Source organism: Dermacentor variabilis, chromosome 5 (assembly GCF_050947875.1).
Source record: "Dermacentor variabilis isolate Ectoservices chromosome 5, ASM5094787v1, whole genome shotgun sequence".
Lineage (NCBI taxonomy): Eukaryota > Metazoa > Arthropoda > Arachnida > Ixodida > Ixodidae > Dermacentor > Dermacentor variabilis.
The window spans coordinates 129,234,923-129,255,172 of record NC_134572.1 but is presented as its reverse complement, the minus strand read 5'-3'; the positions used below and the strand labels follow the sequence as shown (position 1 = coordinate 129,255,172).

At 45.9% G+C, this 20,250-nt stretch overlaps 1 protein-coding gene across 1 annotated transcript in view; it reads left to right on the top strand.

The window, feature by feature from the left end:
- Positions 1 to 20,250, top strand: part of LOC142583153 (uncharacterized) — a 249,991-nt gene that overhangs the window by 172,538 nt on the left and 57,203 nt on the right. The window contains exons 54-55 of the mRNA XM_075693498.1: positions 3,911 to 4,283; positions 9,702 to 9,877. Coding sequence (XP_075549613.1) covers positions 3,911 to 4,283; positions 9,702 to 9,877 — 549 coding nt within the window. The remainder of the gene's footprint in view (positions 1 to 3,910; positions 4,284 to 9,701; positions 9,878 to 20,250) is intronic.

Here is a 20,250-nt window from a genome sequence, read left to right as displayed (position 1 = left end):
GCACAAACTTTAAAAAAAGTCGGTAAGTTTCTTTTGGACCTTGTTTGATCCGTGAACCAAGAGCTTTCGCTCGAGTTGGGCAACGTTCAAAAGGAGGTCCTCTGTGGCGTTGTGTGAACATATGAAGTTCCGGATGCCGTCTATGTGCTGTAGTACCTCGGCAAACGTGGTAGGCACAGGCACGGCATCTGTGGCGTCATCATTGTCCTCGTTAGATGTCGCAGCGGTGTTGGCACTAGGCAAAGCCTCCTCGATGGCGTCATCCAGCGGCACCTAGCCACAGATCGCAACGTTGTCATCGACCTCCACATACTCAGCGAAGGTTGTAGTGAGGTTTAAACCCTCGAAATCGAAGGCGGCGAGGCCTGCATCGGCCTCGAGCGGCATCGAGGTTATTGCATCCCCAGCAGAGGAGGCAGTCTCTCGCTTAAAGCCACAGTGCTTAACCGAATTAGCGATTGTGCTTCGCGACACTGCGTTCCACGAACTGGCAATAAAATGCATGGCGTCGAGCACAGATCTTTTTTTCCGACTCGCTGCGCTTCATAGCTGCCAGACGACACTGTCCTAACTGCTTCCGGTACCCCTGCTTGACGCACTTAATGATGCTGGCATCCAGTGGCTGCAGCCGGCTTGTGCAGTTGGGCGGAAAAAACAACCTTTATGTTCCTCAGGCTGGACGTATTGGGTGGGTGGCAGGGTGCGTCGTCCACGAAAAGCAATATTTTCCTCGCCTTAGCACCCATTTTGTTATCCATCTGCTGCAAAAAATTGCTGAAGAGCGAAGACGTCATCCACACCTTTTTGTTGAAGTTGTAGCTGCACGGCAGCATCTTCAAGTTCTTAAAGTACCGTGGCTTCGCAAACTTTCCAACAACGAGCATGGGCGGCCTCTCGGAACCGTCCTCATTAGCACAGAATAGTGCCGTCACCCTTAAACGCAAGGGTTTGCTCGGGCTGCTCATGGTAAATAATACCGCTCTCATCGGCGTTGAAAACGTCGCAGGGCTTTTATGCAGCAATCATCTCCGGTGGCGACTTCATGCACTCGTTCACACCGTCAAAACATTCACGAAAGTGCTTTCTCCGCAGGAGCGGCTGTGCACAATCCTGTTTCGTTTTTTAAAGCGATCCAGCCACCCTGAAATCCAGGCACCCAGCCAGACACCCAGCCATGCCTGAAAGTCGTTGATGCCCAGACGCAATGCCACAAGGTCCACCTTTTCTTTTAGGATGGCACCGTCAATGTTGATCGCAGAGCTCCGTGCTTGATGCACCCACTTGATGAGAACTTTTTCTAACTTCTCATGCTGTCCTTCTTTTGCTGCTTTCGGCTTGAGCCCGAACTTGTTGGCATTCTGCAATACCACCGCTTTGTTTGCCAGGATCGTCTTAAGCGAAGATTCAGGTATCTTAAATTCCCGGGCAATGCTGGCTTTCATAGCTCCGTGCCGCTTTTCCACTTCCTCTGTAATATTCAGCTCATCGCTGAGCGACAGAACTGTCCACTTTCCGGACATCGTGCGTTGTGTTGCTCCACACAACTCAAAACCTTTGCTGAACGCTCGTCGCTAGGATTATGACGAAGAACACGTGCAATAAACCTAGGCCTCCCGCGCTACCTTGTCGGCGATCTGCTGCTGGGAAACTGGAAAGAGAGAAACGCTTCCCCAACGTGACGAGAGGCGACGCCGCCAAGAAGAGATGGAGAATGTGATTGTGGAAAAGAAAAGGCACTATTGCAGCACAGCGAGCTTTGCGGACGGCTGCTGGTGGGGGAGACAGAAAGGAACGCTGAGACGAGGCAGGGAAGAAAGCTCCGCCGGAGTGAACCGGTCGAGCGGTGTCAAGCGCTCCGCATGCGAAGAGACGGAGCGAGGAAAGAGAGCCGCGACACTTTTCTTTTGTCTGCCATTCCGTCCCACGCTTCGCGAGGGTCGTCGTATAACACGGGTCAGACGTAAAATTGCGTTGGATAATCGGGGTCTTTAATGCATTGCTTCTATGGGGACTTCGCCGCGACTGCGCTAATCCGTCGCAAAACCGGGGGACATATAACAGGGGTTCCACTGTACTGAAAGTGCCTGTGTCATATTCAATGATATATTTTTCTTTCATTGAACCTGTTACTTGTCTTTGGCTATGAGTTCAAACATTTCTTGCACACATTTATAACATATTGTATAAACAAAGCAATAAACTCGAAACTTGAAAATTCCTTGGATCTGGCTGCCACTTTGGCGCGTCAGGCCCCTTATCGGACGCCAAATCGCACCATGTGTCGCCTAGTTCACGTCAGCAAATTTGGTGTGCAATCACTATGTGAGGAAGAGAAAAACACACTTTGTGATTGGAAAAGTGAGGGGTGCATTTATTATGCATTCATTGTGCGAGTAAATATCGTAATACAGGGTTTTTTTCTTATCCTTTCTTTTTTTATTTGTTTGCACATTAACTTTCCATTTTGTGTTTTCCATGGTCTGTTTTATATTGTCACTCGCAGTTCACTTTGAAAATATTGTGAAATGAAAGTGCTTATGATCATCAGCAACAAAACTGGTATGTCATAACATCATCAGCCGTATTGCGCGACCTCTCTAGCTGCACTGAGATGAAAACACAAGGGTTCATCAAATATATCGCCTTGTCGATGCTGAAATTTTCAATTTGCATAAAAAACGTTTCCCAGGGGTTATTCTTTAGCTTCGAATTTTTGCCTCTCGCATTAGATTTAGGTTCGCGTGTTTTTGCAGATTATTACAGTATCTTGTGTGGTATGTTACGTGTCTGCAACTCGTGCTCTGACTCTGCTTTGTTGTTGCCTGTCACAAGTAGCCAAATGTAATTTACATTTGGCTAGTAGATTACCATGAAATGTTGGAACATTGCACGGGGTTGTGGTAGCACGGGGAGCATGTCCGGTAAATGTTGAGTGAAGTATTTTTAATTCTCTCTTCTTCCTTGCTTGCCCAGTTTTTATCTCTTCTTGGTTGTGGGTGGCGTTTTGTGTGTGATGGCATAGTTAAGAAAAAGCTAGTCTTAGACCAAAAGTTTTTAAAGATATTTGTTCTAAGAGTTATGCTGCTGAAAAGCTGTAGATGCATTAATTTTATATGCTTATTTCGAATATGAGGTGCATTTTTGTTTGTCTTATTTGGTCCTAATTTTATGCAAGCTTCTTTTACTTTACTTTCTAGAAATGTTTAAGTAATCAGTTGCTAAGATTTCGCTAAAGATGCTATCACTGGCTGTAAGAGAAAAAGAGTTGTGAGACCATGAAAACTTCTAGAAAAACACTTTTCTTAGTTTCACCTTTGAAATCTGGCAACTCGTTATAGGGAAAACAGAGCATTGGCGTTGGTCCTAATGGATTCATTGAATCATGCTCAGAAGCCATTGATGCCTTGTTTAGTGAAATCTAAGGAACTACATTTTTGATAACCATTCAGGAAATAAGGTAAAAGAAGTTTGCACACTATTAGAACCAAATGAGATAACCAAAAATGGACGGCATATCCGAAGTAAGCACATAAAATGAACACGCGTCTAAAATTTTTCGACACCATAACCTGAATAATAATGATTTTTAAAGAATTCGCTGAAGACCAGGCTCCTCCCCCCCCCCCCCCCTTGAAAGATGCAGTTACTGTAGTTGATTGCAAGATAGGTTATCGAGGCAACAAGTTGGTTGCAGTTGCCTCACCAAGGTGGAATGTCTCGTCTTGCGTACTGATTGTTTTGTGCATGTGTGTTGGTTACAAGCATGTCTCTCTCTTTTTTTTTTCTTTCCTTTCTTCCTCCTTCGTGCTCCTTTTCTCTCCCCCGGTCAATCCTCCCGTTTCCGGCACCCTTTCCCTCGTGTTTCTCTCTTCTGCCCCCACGTTTCCATTCATGCTTGCACTGGGAACAGGAGTCGGAAGACGAGAATGGCGAAGAGGTTGCTCCTCCAGAAGAGGAGAAAGAGAGCGCTGGGCGGCCAGCCAGCGCGGCTGAGGCGACGGCGGCTGAGGCGGTGGCGAGCCACAACGAGAGTAACCTTCCTTCCGATGACGTCCCTCCTCCTCCTCCTCCTCCTCCCGAACAGACACAGAACCCTCCTCTCGCGGCTACCCCTCCTGCCACCATCGCCGCCCCCGTGGCAAGTCCCCTCCTCGGGACACTGGCCGTGGACAGCACCAGGTTGTCAGCCAGCCCGACAGCCAGCCCGGCAGCTGCAGCGACTGCTGCAGCACCTCCGGTGACGATCAAAGTGGAACCTGCCATGATGGCCACCTTGGATTCAGGTATGGCAGCTCTCTCGTGGAGCCTTAGGAGAAAAGGGGGTGAGGTGCTGTTGGCTGATAAAGCAACCGTTAGCAGAATTCAACAAACAGGTATAACTGTTCAGTAAATGGGGGAAAAAAACGAGCACGAAAAAAGTGCGGAGACAAGGAAGACAACAGGATGAGAGCTGATGAACATGTGACAGCTTGCTGAAGGACTTAGCTTTGCTGAGGTGTAGCTGTGTCTTTTGCTTGGTACAATTCTGATAGTAGGGTTCATGTTAAAGGCTCATAGTACATGCTGATGCTGCTCTGCAGCAGCGCCTTTAGTGAAGCCAAATGGTGAGAAAGGTTCAGAAAGGGAAAAAAAAAAGTGTAAAGGCAACTGAATGTCTATGAAGCGTGTGCATGTAGCCAGGGGGGACATGGCTCTTTGCGGGGAAAAAATCGCGAAAAAAATCGATTTTCTGAAAATGAAATTTTCGGCATCTACAGCTAATATTCCTTTAATTCACCAAGTTTCAAATCTCACGGAAGAGTATTTCGTCCGCAATATCAATTTATAACACCACTGAGCTAAATTCCGCGCAAAAGCAGCCATTTTTTTTTTTTTTATCGCGGCGCATAGCGCGTTTTCTATGCGCGCGATCGCAGCCATCTTGGTCTCGTTGGAAAGAGGAGCCTTCCTTCTTTTATTTCCCGCCAAAAGTGACTCCGTCGGTACGCTAGTGACGGTGAAATCCGGGGAAAGAAAAAAAAAGTCCGAACGCGCGATTCGATTCGTAACTAGCGCACGTGACCAAAAACGCGTGCTGTGATTGGCTGCGCGAGGTTCCCGTCGTCTGCTCCACTCCGCAGGCGACGCGACGGCGCGTCTCGTTCTCATTCGTAGGTTTGTGACAAGTGGCCAATCATGTCCGATCCACCAGGGAAGTCCGCCACGAGGCACAAGTTCGGCAAAAATAAGAAGCGATCAGCTTATAACTTTCAGGAGCGCTCCATTCCTTCAGCAAGCATCGAGAATAGCTCGCCGCGGACGATGCCGAAGTAGGCCTAGCCAGCTTCACAAATGAGTGAAATCGTTACGGACAGCGGCCGCGTTCCGCGTTACACGGCATTGTTTGCAGCGTGCGGATTTGTTGCAGAGAGATGAATGCTCAAAAAAACTTCAAGTTCTTCTTCAACGTCAGCAACAAAGCGGGTATTGGATTTGCTCACACGCGCCGACGGCGTTGAAGCCGCACTAGTCGAAGCCGAGGCAGGTTTCGCTATCGTCAGTAGCACTGCGTGGACGCACTGATGTCGTTTGTCAAGTGCGAGCTGTGCGGCGGCAGCGTCGCAGTAGGCAAAAGCGAACGGTAATGTGATGACCTCGCCATAAAGATCGTTATCACGGGCGCGTGCTGCGGCGATATCGCGTCCGCGTGGAGCTCTACCCGCGTGAACGACAACCTTGCCGCGCGCGCGATGCAAGCCACCGGGAATCGGCGAACGGCGCTGAACGAAGTTTTTGCCACATTTGGGTGGCCGTGGTCAGAGCGACTACATTCCTGGTGGCTTTTAGCCACTTTCACTGCAAAATATTGCAGAATTATTTCTGCACTTTTGATTAAAAGGGAATGTATTCCTTTTTTTTTCTAATTTTCTCAAAAGACCGACTTTTGACTTCTTGCTGATTTGCCGCGGCGATATCTCTGCCTTCAAGGAAAGTAGAGTCATAATATTTGTTGTGGCTTGAAGCTGAGTGTGCAAAGTACACAATGGTAGGAACAGTTTTTGGAATCTATGCTTTAAAATTTTTCAATTCTGCTTTAGATCAGACAGTAGGGTACCCACAAATGGAACAGTGAAGATTGAATTGCTATAAAATTACTAATATTTGATGTATCAAAAAGGTATTCCTACCATTGTGTTCCTTATGTTTTCTAGTACCTAGGCATGTGCCAATATGAATTTCTGTCACGCGTTTTTCTCTCTATTGTTTCTGCCAATTATGAACAATGAATTTCATTTACCTTCAGAAATAAATGGAAAAATAATGACATAGTTGAAATCAGTACAAAAATTTTGACAAGAATGGAAAGTTTCATGAATATTGATGGAAAACATCATGAACATTACTTTAATAGCAGTGCCCCCCTTAATTAGGTCATCATTATGCAGTAGCATGAATTTCCATACCTGTAAAGGGACACTAAAGGGAAACACTGAGATTTATAAGCTGACCAGGTGTTCTTTTAAAATTCTTATTGTAGTTAATTTCGTTGTAGCAGTTTGGTTATTGGAAAAAAAAATCAAGGTCAATGTTTCATTTTGAATAATTTGCACTGCTACCTCGGGTTCGGTATGCCAGTGTGATGTGATGATTTTCACATTAGTTTGTTGTAATTGGGCCATTGTGGCTCAGTAGCTACCTTTGAAGTTTGCCAAGACCAGTCATTGCCTCCACTCTGTATTACAATTGGCTGGCAATGAAGTGGCTATAGTGGGTATCAGCCAACTAGGAGTGTGATAATGCAAAAGCACTGTGTTCCTCTGCCACAGAGCAAACATTTGTGTACTATAGCTTCTGAGATCTAGCAGAGCCTGAAGCTTGCTGCCGCCTGCACTACAACTTCTCGGACGCCATGCACAGCCATTGCAACCTCTGTTTTTAAATAACCGCTGAGAAACCGAATGCAGGTATCGAAAATGGCACAGAATATTCATGAATACCTTACGGTTAAAGGTTTTGACAGAAATCAAAAGAAAATAGAATTCATTGGCTTGGAACTAATAGGCCAAACAATACACGATGGCACTGGAACTAGGTTTTAGCACACAGCCCCAAACGGCGTACTGAGGCACGTAGCTTTGGCTGCTCTGACAACTTGTGGTGAGACAAAGTATAGAGCGCATGTGATTCGTCTTTATCAATGAGCGATTAACTAGGCCTGAGCAGACACTGAAAACCTATGACATCACGGCGAGCGGGTGTGGGAACTTCAAGAGGCCCTGAAACACCCCTCGGGCTAGGAGAAATAACATAGTCCGCAGGTAGCACACGCTGTGAACATTTTCAGCCAAGCTTTACTGTCGTACGCGGTGCATGGAGCTCACAAGCAGATTGCAAAGTCACCTTTCTCTCAAACGCTTTCTTTTCAAGAGAAGGTCCTGTCCTCACTCTCTTCTAGACACACTGTTTCGTTGTTCCTTCAGACGGCTGCTATTGGCCGATAGCTGACAGGAAGCTGTGGTCTGCCACGCAGTGTAGATACCATAGAGTTTCTCACTACATTACCTAGAGGGAAATCTGGTGCTGCTGCGCCGTGGTATGCATGGGAATGCGGGTATATTGTGACTTCGGATTGGCATCGTTCTCGGAGAGACAGGACACCTTGAAGACGCGCTTGGCAAGTACCGTTCCGTCTGTCACAATGATTCATTTTCTACTAAAACAGCATGTGAAAAGCTGTTTTAGCTTTATTATTACGCGAAAAGATCTTTTGTTTAACTATGAGAACTTGTTATTGCGTGTACAACTACATGTTTCGTAAAAAGTATCAGCGGGCCGCTAAAGTTGGAGGACAGACAACAAGGTTAGCCTCTGTTCTTGGTCCTCTGTTCTTGCTTTTCTTCGCTTGGTCATGCATTGTAGGTGAGTAAAGATGTAATATGCATGAATGGAAACATTTTATGAAGATTTTACTTTGAGAACATGTTATTTGTGTAGCCGAATCCACGTTCTAGACGAAGCCTCTTACAACACCAGCCAACACGAGCCTCGCAGACACATATACCGTCATTCCCATGACAGCACGGTGCCCCTTAAGAAACTCCCATAGACGGTGGCGCCAGATTTCCCTCTAGGTGTTATCGTGAGAAACTCTATGATAGATACCGCGGCTGCCGCGGGTTGCCGCCACGATTCCACTGGCTAAGCGCACTGCAACTCACTGAGGACACTCGCGTTTGGCTTATGTTTAGTGCATCATAGGCACCAAAGGCACAAGCCATGGCATCTACATTAACATCCAAAACGAAATTTGAACTGCGCGCCATGGTGACATTTAGAAGGCGGAGCGTTGTGGGCACGCCCCACTCACAGTGCAAGGCATTGAATAAGGAATGGGAACACAGTGGAGGGCATGTTTATTGCCAATATCTCCGTTTCTGCTGAATGCATTGAAGTACTTTTTGCATCAAAGTATTCTGAAATCGCCTATTTTCACTTCAAATGCCTTTCTCCGCTTCAATAAAAAGTAATTCGGGGCTCCTTTAAGACAACGCCACCCATTCTTTTGTTTCTGTATGTTTTCTGGCTTACCAAGCCTCATCTCACAGTAAGAGTGGCTCTTTTGGTATTATGATGGAAAGGTGATTTACTAATACGGCTCAACTTATTTTCCTTCTTAGTCTCTTTTTAAAGACTGATAAGAAACTGAGCATTTTTTTTTAATTCACGCTCAGTAACCTTTTAACAATTGTGGTACATGCGTAACATGAGCATTTATTGATTGCACCTGGCTCTTTCTGGCTTGTCACCTCAAACTATAGAACCACAAGCGTTTGTGTGAAACTTCTTCACAGACCCCTAACTAATGTGTTATACACTCGTAAAGTCTTTGTAAACATGGTTTTACTTGTATGGATAAAACTTACAATGTTACAATGACTGAAGTCCATGAAAACCATACCTGCCAACTCTCCCAAATTTACTTTAATGTTTACGAATTGAGGCTCATTCTATGATGTCACAATTGCTGCATCAAGCTTTACGAAAAATAAATTCTGTTCATGAAAAAGTTTCACTTGTCGACATTAGATTCTACCATTGAAATTCTTCTGATCGTGAAAGGACGCCAGAGTGGTATACTTACTTTAAGCAAGTTTATAGTTTATACAAGTTCCTGAAGCAGGTGAAATCAATAGAAAATTTGCTGAATAAGTCACTTTGACTTAAAAACAATGTTTTGCTTGTCAGCCTCTCCTGTTCAGTTTGCTGCTGCTTGTGTGCTGTACATAAAAGTAAATAATGGTTAGTTTGTACGTAACCAACAAAGAGTGTATATAGCCTGCAAAGGGCTTGTGCTTTAGGCAACCTTTAAAAAGTAATGTAAAAGTAACAAAAAGTTAAACCTACTTGTAGCAGGCAGCCGAGCGAATCAGAGTGAGTGCCAAAACATCACGATATCCTGCTCCCATATGACCACCTTCTGCGTCATGATATCATGACATATACGCCTCCATTGAAACAAAATTGGAACAGGTTTGTAGAAAAGCTATTATAGTAAATTATTTAGGGTGCTCTGAAAATTTTCAGTGCTTTTTTCTAGGATTTGGTGGAGGACCTTCCATTTAAAGCCCCCCCCTCCCCCACCCCCCGAAAAACAAATATGAAAATTCAGAAATGTCGTACCGGTGTAGCAACATATTTACTTCCCTTCCTACATTGTGCAGATGCATCACCAGCAGCTGCTGCTGTGGAGGAGAGCCCCATTGTGAAAGCGTGCGAGGGTTCTGTTGAAGAGCCTGAGGGGTCCACTGGAGGCAAGCAGAATGTCCTCCTCAAGCAGCTGCTGCAGAACTGTCCCTCAGCTGAAACACACAAGCCGCTTGCCGGAGACCTCCCTGAGGTACCTAGGGCCAGCATTTATATACTGTATGAGCCTGTTTCACGTAGTTCAATTTCTCTTGCAGGTTTGCATGTGCAACATTGCAGTTGCTGCAAAGCAACTAATTGTCTGCCCTTTTTGCACATGTGATTTTGTTACATATGGAAGATGTGCACTTCCCTGCAAAACTTCTCATGCAGTGTGAATGAGCGCGTGGTGTGGATCGTCAAACAAGTCACAGTGACCTGCATGCATTCTTTTTTTTTTTTTTTTTTAGATTGAGTAGGGAATCGAGATATTGAAAAAAAAAAGTATTGAAGAAAAGGAGAGCTTGGTCTGAGAAGTGCTTCTGAGTGCGCATGCACACTGTCATTCTTGAGTGTGCGGTGGCGGATAAGGTGTGATGGCCTCGGCGATCTCTGCTCAGTGGCTGGCCTTGACAAAGCCCTAGCGCAGCTAGTGTACGAGTAGAGTGTATGAGAAGAGCAGCTTATGCTCCTGCTTAGCTCAGATGCACACCATGCTCAGCATAGTCCCACATCGCCAGTGCAAAGTGGACGCTCATATAGTCTAGTGGCTGGTGCAATCTGCCTCACCAGCTGTGATCGGTGTGGGAATACATGTCCTATCTCATGCCAAAGGCGCTTGACCAAAGTGCATTGTGCGCTAGCTTGACAAGCTAGCAGTATTCTGGCCTAAAGTTTGGGTGCACGGACGAGAGCATGCTGCATTTGTACCTTCGCCAAGTGAAAAATTGCTCACTTACTGCGCCCTTGTGCGCATGCGCTGTGGCAACAGCTAATGTGGAGCTAACTGTTCGGAGAAGAGGTGTGGTTCTTGGTTTTGGCTAATTAATGTTTATGGTAATTTGTGGATCACAGTTCTGATTTCGACATCTTTGCAATTGCGAAATGCTTAAACACTGATGCATTTGCGCCAATCACTTTAGGGTATCAGTAGCGTGGCTGTAATTGCATCATGGGTCTACTTGTGAGAAGAGCACGTTTTCATAGCATTGCGTCAAGGGGCACTGAATGGAATGCATTTCTTCTTCTTCTTATTATTATTTTTTTTTGCTGTGAAAGCATGCATCAATGCTCCGGAAGTAGATGCGGCACTTGTTGCAGCAATGATAAGCTTGCTGATCTGCGCTGACTCAGTCGCACTGCACTTGAACGCAGGGTCATTCCACGCCAAATGTCCCATACAGCGTGCTCAAGCCTCTTCGATTCTATTCCAAAAAAATGTGGTCAATCATTTTGGTGGACTATTTGCCCTTGTAAAGTATTTCTGCAAGAATATATTTTTTTTCTGTCTTGCTGCGTCAAGCACGTCATCAATCGGCAGCAGGAAGCATATTTCTTGACGCTACATGAGCAACAGCATACTGCTTATATAAAAACGATGCATGGAAAATGATGTGGCATGTCTCTTAGTGATTTGAATGTTGCGGTAGTGGACGAAACCTAGGTTGTCAAAAAACGCGCAAAAATACAATTCTACACGAGGACCTTAAAAATTCTGCTGTTTGCTAGAAAAGGAATTGGGCCTTCTTATTCTCCCCATTGGCAGCCACTACTTTGTCTCAGAATGTGCTTTGTGGTGAAGCAATACGGCAACTCTGCACCAATTTTGACAAGCTTTAAATATTGTACAAATTTTACAGACACAATACTGCTGCATCACTTGGCTGGATATTTAGCTGGTAGGGTTGCAAGAACGTATTGAAGTCGATGGGCGAGTGGTTTCAAAGTGGTAGAGGCACTAACATAAACTAAATGTGTGAACTGCCTTACATTCTGGCACATGTAGATTGCTGATGCCGTCCCAGTAAAAATGCATGCTTGAATCCCTTTGAAAGGGTATACACAAGATATTTATTTCTGAAAGCTTTATCAGCGCAAATTTTTATGTTGAGTATCCACCACATCCCTTGGCGCCGGCACGTAAGTCCGCTTCAATGTGTCACGCACTTCTCTGGTGAAAAAAAAAATATATATATATACAGTCGAACCTCGATATAACGAAGTCCAATTTGCAGCCGAAAATTTCGTTAAATCGCGAGTTTCGTTAAGTCGAGGTTCGCATGTTTCAGCAGTCCAAATAAAGATGCAGGTTCTTGGAACACTCCTGGCGTATGGCACCTTGTAGATAGCAAAATTACAAAGATAACCAATAAACCCCGGAACTAATAACACAACCAAGAGTGTGATGCCCGATAGCCAGCAGGTACGAACGCATTTTTCTCCATTACGCATATGGTGAAGAGCAGGTCTGCAGCAAGCGCTGCGCCTAGTGCTCATAGCTGCCACTAGATGTGGCCATCAGTGCCATCATCATCTTATTTGTCATGACTAAAAAAAAAAAATCCTTTCACAAAGACATGGCAACCCGTGGCGAAAAAAAAAAAAATTATGCACATACCAGAGCTATCAACGTGAGTATTATTTGGAAGAAAATTGGAAGTAGTATTAACTTGGTGGATTCATGAGGCCACCACTTACCATTAGAGCGCTTAACGCTCGCAGCCATCGGATGATACCGCTCTCAGTAAAGCAATGACGACGTTGATTCTTGAACGCTGGAATATTTTATTTAACTTCCCGCAGAGCAATTCTATGCAACTCAGGTGGAAGCGAATAACTCCGTCAGCTTCATCTGCTGCTCTTTAATAAACGTCGGGGTTATAAGGCGCTCGTAGGTTGACAGGGCTGCTAAGGCTTGCTCTTGTGAGTGCGCACCCGCATACGTGCGTAAGAGATCCAGCGCATCCATGACTTGCTTCGGTGTAGCTATGCTGCTTGCCGCCTGGAGTTCTTCGTCCGAGTCGTCGTCCTGCATTTCTGCTTCTGTGACGCTCTGGATTATTGCGTCATCGTCCGGCTCTTCAGTTGTCACAGCGCAAGCATCGCTGAAGACAAAGTCCTCGAATGTCACGTCGCTTGGAGCACCTCCCTGATCGCAGAGCAGCTGCCACGAGTCAATGACATCTGTTGTGTACGCCATACTTTCGTCACCGTCATTGTACTCACAGCAGAGCAGGGCCTTAAAATTAAGGCGAAGGTCTGGGCTTGTTTCATGGCCATGTCGCACTTCAGTGGCAGGGACCGATCACACATTTCAGCGACGTACGCCGCAAGCTTAGCCTACAGCTCTGGAAAGTGTCTAGGCTTCGGCACGTGGGGAATTTCTCACATGCCGTCACAGGTGAAAATTTCACTTCGCTGCAGTCGCCACTCTCGGACCACACCCGTTTCTGATTTGTTTCTTCGGCATAAAGGATGGCAACCCTCTTGAACGCTGCTGTGAACGAGTGCCGAACGATTAGTGGGCCTGGAGGACTCATGGCGACTGGGGAAGCATAGAAGTAGCACGTAGCCGGCAGTCAAGTGGAACGCGTCAAACCAATGCCAATGCCTCTTTACCAGTTTTACTTGAGACAGTCCGAAATCACAACAAGTGATTTTGCATGAAGGGTACCAGTTTCCTTAAAGCGATGGTACGCGACAAAGGGATTTAATGTGGCTTGCGTACTTACTCTGTGGTAGGATTGGAGAGCATCTTGCACGATGGAGCTACCATATTTACACGCCTGTAAGTTGACTTGAATGTAAGTCGACTCCCCCATATCGCGTGCCTGGAAAAAAAAAAGAGAGCATACCCGAGGGCGCATTCGATAACGAAAATTTATTAGTAGCTGACATGGTCACTGGTCTACTCGTCTTCACTAGTGCTGCCATCATCATCGTTTCTGTAGTCCCACAGCGTAATGGGTCCAGCGAAATTTCAAATTTGGCAAACGACCGCACCAGGACATCTTGCAGAACAGCAGCCCACGCCGAATGCACCCAACCACACGCAGGAGTCAGGGAGGCTCTTTTGACAGGTCCGGTTGGCGTAATTTCGCTGTTTTCTGCTGCCAGCCACTCGTTGTACTCACGGCGGAGCAGGGCCTTAAAATTAAGGCGAAGGTCCGGGCTTGTTTCATGATCATGTAACACTTCACTGGCAGGGACCGATCACGCATTTCAACGACGTACGCCACAAGCTTAGCCTACAGCTCCGGAAAGTGTCCAGACTTCGGCATGTGGGAAATTTCTCACTTGCCGTCACAGGTGAAAATTTCGCTTCGCTGCAGTCGCCACTCTCGCACCACCCGTTCAGAAACATCGAAATTGTGGCCTGCTGCGCAGTGATTTGTTTCTTCGGCATAAAAGATGGCAGCCCTCTTGAACGCTGCTGTGAACGAGTGCCGGACGATTAGTGCGCCTGGAGTACTCATTACGACTGGGGAAGCATAGAAGTACCACGTAGCCAGCAGTCAAGTGGAACGCGTTAAACCAATGCCTTTCAACAGAGAAAGAGAAACTCGCGAGCGGTGCCTGCTCTTCCATGAACTACCGATACTCCCCGCAAGCGCCGCCGTTCTTAGGGTGCCGCCGCAAATGGGAACAGCAGCGCTTCCATCCACTAACGACACCCCCCTCCCCATGAGTGTTGCATGCACTGTAGAACTCTCAAAAATGTTGAAAAACCCTTCCCCAAAGCGAACAAGCACGCGGGATGGCGAAAAGATACGGGTAGGGCCATAGAGCAAACCTAAAATTGTAAATACGTTGTAGCTCCCATTGGTTTCGCTTTTTTGGTGGGGCCATGTTTTGGTTTCAATTGTAAGTTGACCCCCCAACTTCGGACTTTCAAATTTAGAAATAGTGGTCTACTTACAATCGTGTAAATACGGTATATTCTCTGTGAAGTCCAATTGAAGAACCAACTCATCATCCCATGGGATCATTTTGAGCTCTCTTAAATATTTAGCTTGCTGCTTGCTCCTAAAGTGGTGCAATTTGAACTTTTGTAGCATGTCTACAAACTTCTCAGAAAATTTGGCAGGACATAAAGAACAACTCCCGCGTTTTTTCGATGTCCACTGACCTTATTAGAATTTTGAATATACGTTCTCTTTTGTGCCCTAATTAACTGTGCCAAACGATATAGCTGCAGGTCACTTAGTTTTCCTGAAAATGAATTTTAATGATTGGATGTGTGGTAAAAGGCAACTCTGCCGATATTTCAGTGTCCACAGACCTTATTAAAATTTTGAATATTCGTCCTTTTTTGTAGTCTGATTGTCTGTGCCAAATGATATGGCTGCAAATAATTAAGTTTTCCTAAAAAAGGAATTTTAAAGATTGGTTGCATGTCCCCACTCATGTCCACAAATATAAGATTTTTTACTGGTTACCCTGTGTTTGCGATGTCAGAGACTACGCTGTCACTTCGCCTAGAAACGATGAAGCTGGCTCCTTTTTCTACGAGATGATGGCTGACAATCATCGTTTTGACTGGTGCGATAACTGGTGCTTCTCTTTTCTTGCCGCAGCACAATGTGTTGAGCTTGGGCATGTCAGCTGCCTCATGTGGTTGCGGCTGGTCAAAAGCAAACAGCAATCCTTCAGTGGTCATACTGTCACTGAAATCATCGCTGAAATCACTGCTGTCTAGTTTGAAAGAGGTGTAAAAGCTCCATGTGTCATCAGGAGACATTATCAGTTTCGTTTTTTTAGTGTTAGTGCCACGTGTACTGTGTGTTTACGTTACGGTAGTGTAGGATCTGACGTCATAGACTCATCGTGACGTCACATGAAGCAGCTGCTCGTTTCTGCTTTGGCACCTTGTTTATTGGTTATTCAAAATTATTTACGAGTTTCTAAGCAAATTAAACCACTCTACGAGTAACAGGACTGTTGATGTCATTTGAAATTGACAGTGTCTTAATATGGTTACAAAAACGTCAAAGTTGCCCTTTAAGATTATTGTTTCGAGCCTGCAGTGGACACCACTGATCCAATGTGGAACATGGAGGTATTCAACCGTATCTGTATCTGGGGGTGGTACACTCTCCAGCATCCTCTGAAAGGCATCGCTGCTTGGGCACACAAGACATCAGCTGCGCAGGCAGTCTTCATTTTTGATGTGGCATGCAGTTGAAAACAATTATTCTGTTGTTTCTGGGCCATTGAGCATGAGTTTGAAGTTCCAGTGCACCATGCACACGCAAACTGTGTGAGTGCCACTTCCTTTAGCCAAAACGCATTGGGGGGGGGGGGGGGGGGAGGTGCAAAGCCGATAATCAAGAGAATCTGCATTTAAGATTGCAACTTTCTTTCACTTGTCGTAAAGTTCTCGTGAATGTAGCAAAAGCAGTTGCTTTTGTTGACCGTGGGTGATGTCTTTTCTTTATGGCACACAGTATGAAACTGGGTCGTTTTCATTAAGCTTATTTACTGAAATTTTGATTTCTTTGCTCACAGGGTGCCCTGATATTTTTTTAGGCATGCCAGTAATGCCGTCCTTTACTCTGATACGAATAGGTTTGCATGCCTGTCGCCCTAGCGCTCCAAAGTAATTTATACCTTTTTCACACGACTGTGAAACAGTAGCTAGTGTCCAAATTAGTATTTTTCTCAGTCGTGCTTCTTCATTCTCATATTTTTCTTCAAACTGCTTCATTAGAGTTATGTACTTACCCATTGAAAACTCGTCAATGTAATGTTCAGCAGGTGTTGAGGGCTGTTGAATGCCCAGGTATGAATGACTGTTTTCGGTGCTTCTCTAGAACCCTTTGATCTTCTTCTTTGCATTGGTGAGTTGAGCCTTTTTCCATACTTTCTTTTTGACGCCATCCAAGTTGTGTACCATTCGCTATACCATATGATAGAAACGTCTTGGGTACATTTACACTGTAGTTTCAAGACACAATGATCTGTTTCACTAAGATCTTGCACGTTAAATATCTGCTGTTGTTTTGACTGCGTTTTCTTGTGGCAATTCGTTGGGTCAGGTGAACATGCAGGCAGTTTTCGTCCTGAAATGCCTGAAATGGGACATAAATGCACGGAGAAACTTCCTGCTACTGTGTTCTTAAAACTAGCTCCCCAAATATTTCTTGCGCAGATGGTTTGGTGGACAGGATTTTTACGACTAAGTGTAGTTAACAGGTTCACAAATTAAAATAATCATTTACAGTAAAACCTCGTTAAACAGTACCCGCTTAAACAGTAGTTTCGTTTTAGAAGTAGTAAAGTCAAATCCCCGACTCAGCGGCCATTGAACATAACGTGTTTCGTATCCGCATAAACCGTACCAGCTTACTGCGTACGCATCGGTTAAAACGTAGCGTTTGAACTTTTCGTCGCGCAAATACGGCGCTGCGCCGTCTCCATCGGGCGGCCCGGCAGAAATGCATGCCTCAGAGATCGGAACAACGGCCTCCAAGCGCCCTGTGCGTTTGCGCGTGAAGCCACATCAACATCAACATCATTTCGACGCGGTGCCAGAGAGCGTTATGGCGTCGTGCAAGCGAGGACTCGCGTCGTTCCGAAGCTTGGATAAAAAAGACGCCGGGTGCTCAGCATAGAAGAAAAATTAGACATCGTCTGTGCTATCGAACGTGACACGAAGAAGTCGGCGCTGACACGCAACAGGGATCTGCTGTTGACTACAGTGTGGCATTTGGAATGCGAAGAAGTTGCTCGGCAGCGCTGCTTCGACCGCGAAGATATGTCGGCTACGAGGTTCGACTTTTCGCCATCGTTGCCTCTGTTGTTGCCGAAGTGTCGACTAGCGACAGTGACGAGGACGACACGGAAAGCGATAGCACGGGCGATTCAGGCCCGACAGTGGCATAAGCTGCGCGTTTCAGCCTCATGAATGCAATCGTCGCGACGACAATAGGGGCGCGATAACGTAACTCTATTCCAAATGAAAATTATTCCAAACTCCGGCACCCGTAATGAAAAAGGCGCCCCCGGGACTTCTGCAGCACTACTGCGCACGTGCACGGTGAATACGTAACATCAACGAGGAATCTGCCATGCGAGTGTTTGCCGAGAAGAGGGGGCTGGCTGAAAAGCTGGCACGCACCTTCAGTAAGTTTGAGGCCGCTGTCGTCGGCGTGCTAGGCCGCCGCGGCATCAGACGAAAATAACGCTTTTGTCGCGCGAAGTGAATAAATACTGCATGTTTTTTCCCCTTTCATCGCACTCTCTGAGTTCCGTTTTCGACAGGTAAGTGGGCGATCTCATGCTATTCGGTTAAACAGTACTACCGTTTAGTACGTACCTTTCCCGAGCTCTGGCCAACTACGGTTTAACGAGGTTTCACTGTATTACTTTTTTTTTACAATCTCACCATTATGTACATAGTTATGCAGTTCAACCTCAATATATCATACACAGTTATATCACATTATTGTGTTTATCGAACACTTTTTATATCACCTGGAAAATCGCATGCATTTTTATTTTTTATTTCGGATGGGGTCGGACGTAAAATGAATCTATCGAACTCCGCCACCCCAGACCACGTAAGCTCTGTTGACAGGTGGCGAGCTCTCCCGCAACATCCTCGAAAATAGCGGTGGCGCGATGGGTGCTCCCGGCTGCTGTGCACTATAGCCGCACACATCGAGGGCATCCTTTGAACATAGCGGCGTATGCAAGTGGCGGCTTAACTAGTTCAACAACGTCAACGGCGCATTGCATTTGCCGTACTGACTCCTCCTTAGTGCTGCGCTATGCGCCTGCTACGCCTCGTGAGGAATGGCGGTTTGCTTCCACAAAGACGCACGACAGCGTGCGTTTGCTGGGCTCACTCATAGACTCCATGGCAGATGCCTACTTTGTTATTGTTTGTTATTGACAGGGTTTCAAAATGCTTTGATTGACAGATGTAGAGACAGAGGGAGAGAAACTTTGTAGAATAAAACAATATTTGAGGTCCCGCGGTTGGGGCCCCTAGTCCAGGGTTCCACTGGCGTGAGCGGCTCACTGGGCTTGGTCGGTTGGCTATCCTGATCCTCGTCCGTAAGCCCCGCCTCCCACTGCCTGTTAAAATCTTGTTTTTAGTTGTGTGGAATTTATATGTGTCGGTCTGTTTGGACACGTTTGGACACGTGTGGTCACGTTGGGGTGTCAGCGCACCACAGGCATTCGTCAGTGTATCGTGTGTGGTGAATATGGCTAAGTGTATGTAGGTTTTTGTACATGTGTGTTTGAAGTCTGTGCCAACTCCTCACCTGTTGACTGTTTAAATTTGGGTGCGGGCATCCATATTACCTCCGCTCCTCGCTTTGGTGTTTGAGGATGTTGTGTGGTATAGAGGGGGCTTGTCGCGCTTGGGACATGGAGGCCACAGCGAATGTAGTGGCCAAACAAAATGCTGCCGAGTTTGATCCCGCAAGCGCTGACTTTGCCCGGCTCCCAACTTCAACTGAGGCTGTAGCTGGTTTGGCCTTTCTATGCTGCTACTGCGGAGCAGTAGCAGGCACCGGCCTATTGCTTGTGGATTGTTTAGACTACTTTGAGGACTCCTTGGTTAAGCATGTGGCTACCAATAAAAAGCAGGCTACAATGCTGCAGTACTTTCAGCCAAAGAATAAATACTTTGTGAGAAGCTTCAAGTGAGTATTTACTGTGCCACGATTGTTTCATTGATTGATTTGTACAAGTTCTTTACAAGTTTTTTACGTTATTTTATACATGGAATTCTGGCTATATAGAACTATTTCGCAATCACCGTGCTGTTCGATATATCGAGGTTCAACTGTATTAGAAATTTGAGAAGTGTAATCGAAGACGACTTCATATGTTTGATAATTCTAAACCGGCGAAAAATCGAGCACATCCCATGAAGACGAAGATTGAGACATAACCTACTCGTTCATTCGCAAACCAAGAAATAAAAGCGCTTTAAAATGTTTGATGCTTACCTTCAGAGGTATAAGCTTCAGGTGCAGAAGCACTGGGACAACCGCTTCGGCGTTTTTCTTCCATTGTGTTGGCCACACTAAGAGCAGCAATACTATCATTTCTTACCTCTGTTCCAAGCTAGAACCTTCTTAAAACATATGCAGCCTAAGAGTAAACGCCGCGCGCTTTCTCGCCATCCACACTGCATGCGATTCCATCAGCTCAGTCATTGTCGGGCGGCATCATCCTTTTAGAAATTTATTGCTTCCACTTTCTGTTGTTATGAACGACGACAAGCCGACACGTTCGTCGTAAACATTTGCTTTATTTGCACTGCATTTGCACTGCCCAAATCTTTTCCCCGTTATGTCCACATGCTCTCCCTCCGTGCACACCACGTACAACACACCCACTTTGTGCCACTTGCGTCTTTCTTCCTCCGTCGCTGCCGCACTCATGCCACCTGGTCCTTCCCCTGACAACCACTGTCAACGTTGGCACGGACTCCGAGAACTGCGCCTCACCTGGAGTTCTCGGTCCGCTTGTGCCACCTCGAACCATTGTTCAGACCGGCCGGTTGCCGTATAAGAGCACAGGCAAGACAATGGGATACTCGCCGTGTGCAACATCTATGAGCTACAA